Source organism: Aplysia californica, unplaced genomic scaffold (genome assembly GCF_000002075.1).
Source record: "Aplysia californica isolate F4 #8 unplaced genomic scaffold, AplCal3.0 scaffold01623, whole genome shotgun sequence".
NCBI classification, from domain to species: Eukaryota; Metazoa; Mollusca; class Gastropoda; order Aplysiida; family Aplysiidae; genus Aplysia; species Aplysia californica.
This window is the reverse complement of record NW_004798893.1, coordinates 55,309-56,962: the sequence shown is the minus strand read 5'-3', so window position 1 is coordinate 56,962 and position 1,654 is coordinate 55,309. Positions and strand designations below refer to the sequence as shown.

Sequence of the window (1,654 nt, the reverse complement as noted above, 5' to 3'; positions counted from 1 at the left end):
GTCCCCACAGACCCCCTGACAATGATGACCACCCCCACAGTCCGACCATCAGTCACCCCGGCCCGCCTGGAGCGCTCAGCCAGCACCGGTCAGTGCCCAGATTTTCTGGACGAAGACATAGACGCTCTCATCGCCCAGTTCACCATCCCTCCCCCACCCCCGTCCTCGCACAGCCCCGCCCACTACAACGGCGGGGGCGCGGACACCCACACAACGCCCACCACACACGGCTTCTCCCAGAGCTTCAGCGGTGCCTTCCCGTCCTCCCTCACATCCGGAGACCAACTGGACGTCTCCTCCAGCCGTGACGTCACGTCGTCCGGCGGCTCTGTGAGTGACGTGTCCAGACAGTTTGTGGACGAGGAGCTGTCCAGGTTGATCATCCCGCCCCCTCCCAGCTCCGCCGCTGCCTCACCGTCCACTGAAGACATTCCCAGCGCGTGTGTGGGACAAGGGGCACAGGGAACGACAGCCCGAGACGCCAGCCCCTCACAGACAAGTCCTGTCTCGGCGTCTGCCGCCACACACAAGCCTTCCTATCGCCACCACAAACGATCCTCCTCGCTGGATATCCCTTCCGTACGTTCCGCTGTGGAGTCGCTCGCGAACAGCGCCAAGAGTAAATCGTTTGACAAGAAAGCGGAGAGCGGTGTCGGTGATTCTCCACCCTCCCCCACTACCACATCGCCTCACCCGGCCAGTTCTGTCGCCGGTTCTGCCGCCGGTTCAAACGGTTCTGTTGACGAGCTGACCGGGGATTCCCCTGCCGCGGTCTCTGAGAAGCTACACAGTCTGTTACAGTCGCTACCCAACTTCGCGCCGGAACTCTCGCGCTACGACAGTGACCAGAACTTTGTGCGCACCGGCTCTCTGCGCATCTACCGTAGCTCCTCCCTCGACCTAAGCCCCGCCCCCACGAACCTCGTCCCAGATCCATCGTCCAATCAAACTGTCGCTGCCGCCTCTACTGGCAGCATGCCCAACTCCAATTCCGTCCCGATTTTCTCTCGAAGTTCCTCGCTGAGACTGAAGAAGCCGTGGCACAGGTCGAGGAGCCAGAGCTACGACCAGCAGGGTTTGGCTCTCCTGTCCGGCCGCTCCAACTCGGAGATCTTGTCAGACGCGAGCCACCGCACGGCCTCGGGCAAATCCGGGTCCGGGTCCGGGAAGTCCTCGGAGAAATCCTCCTCGGGCGGTTCCGAGAGTTTCGCCTCGCTCAAAGCCAAGCTCAAGGACTACCGAGACCTGCTGCTGAACCGGAACAAGTCGAGCAGCTCGTCCCGGAAGTACGCGACCACCGGGGACGAGTCCGGGTCCGAGTCGGCCGGGAAATCCTCGCTCCGGCGATCCGGTTCTTTCAGCAAGCTGGTGTCCAGCCCGTTCAGCCGGCGAGGCTCAAAGACTGACGCGGAGGGTACGGGTTCGATCACGTCCGCCGACAGCAACTGGGAGCTGAAGGAGGCTAAGACACCCGCCGTGGTGGCGCCGCCTGGCGGAGAGCTGGATGCAGGGGGAGAGAAGCGAGTGCCGGCGGTGAGGGATAGCCTGGCCACCAACCGGCCGGGTCTCCGCCCCTTGTCCAGCAACAACGTCAACCAGGTGAGACTTGTGTGTCTGCAGGTGCCACATGACGGTTTTTGCTTGTCTGTATTAT

At 62.8% G+C, this 1,654-nt stretch overlaps 1 protein-coding gene across 1 annotated transcript in view; it reads left to right on the top strand.

Annotated features, from left to right (window-relative positions):
- Nucleotides 1–1,654, top strand: part of LOC101851999 (nucleoporin NUP159) — a gene marked incomplete at its 5' end in the record, with an annotated part of 16,662 nt that overhangs the window by 3,053 nt on the left and 11,955 nt on the right. The window contains 1 exon segment of the mRNA XM_005113108.3: nucleotides 11–1,599. Coding sequence (XP_005113165.2) covers nucleotides 11–1,599 — 1,589 coding nt within the window.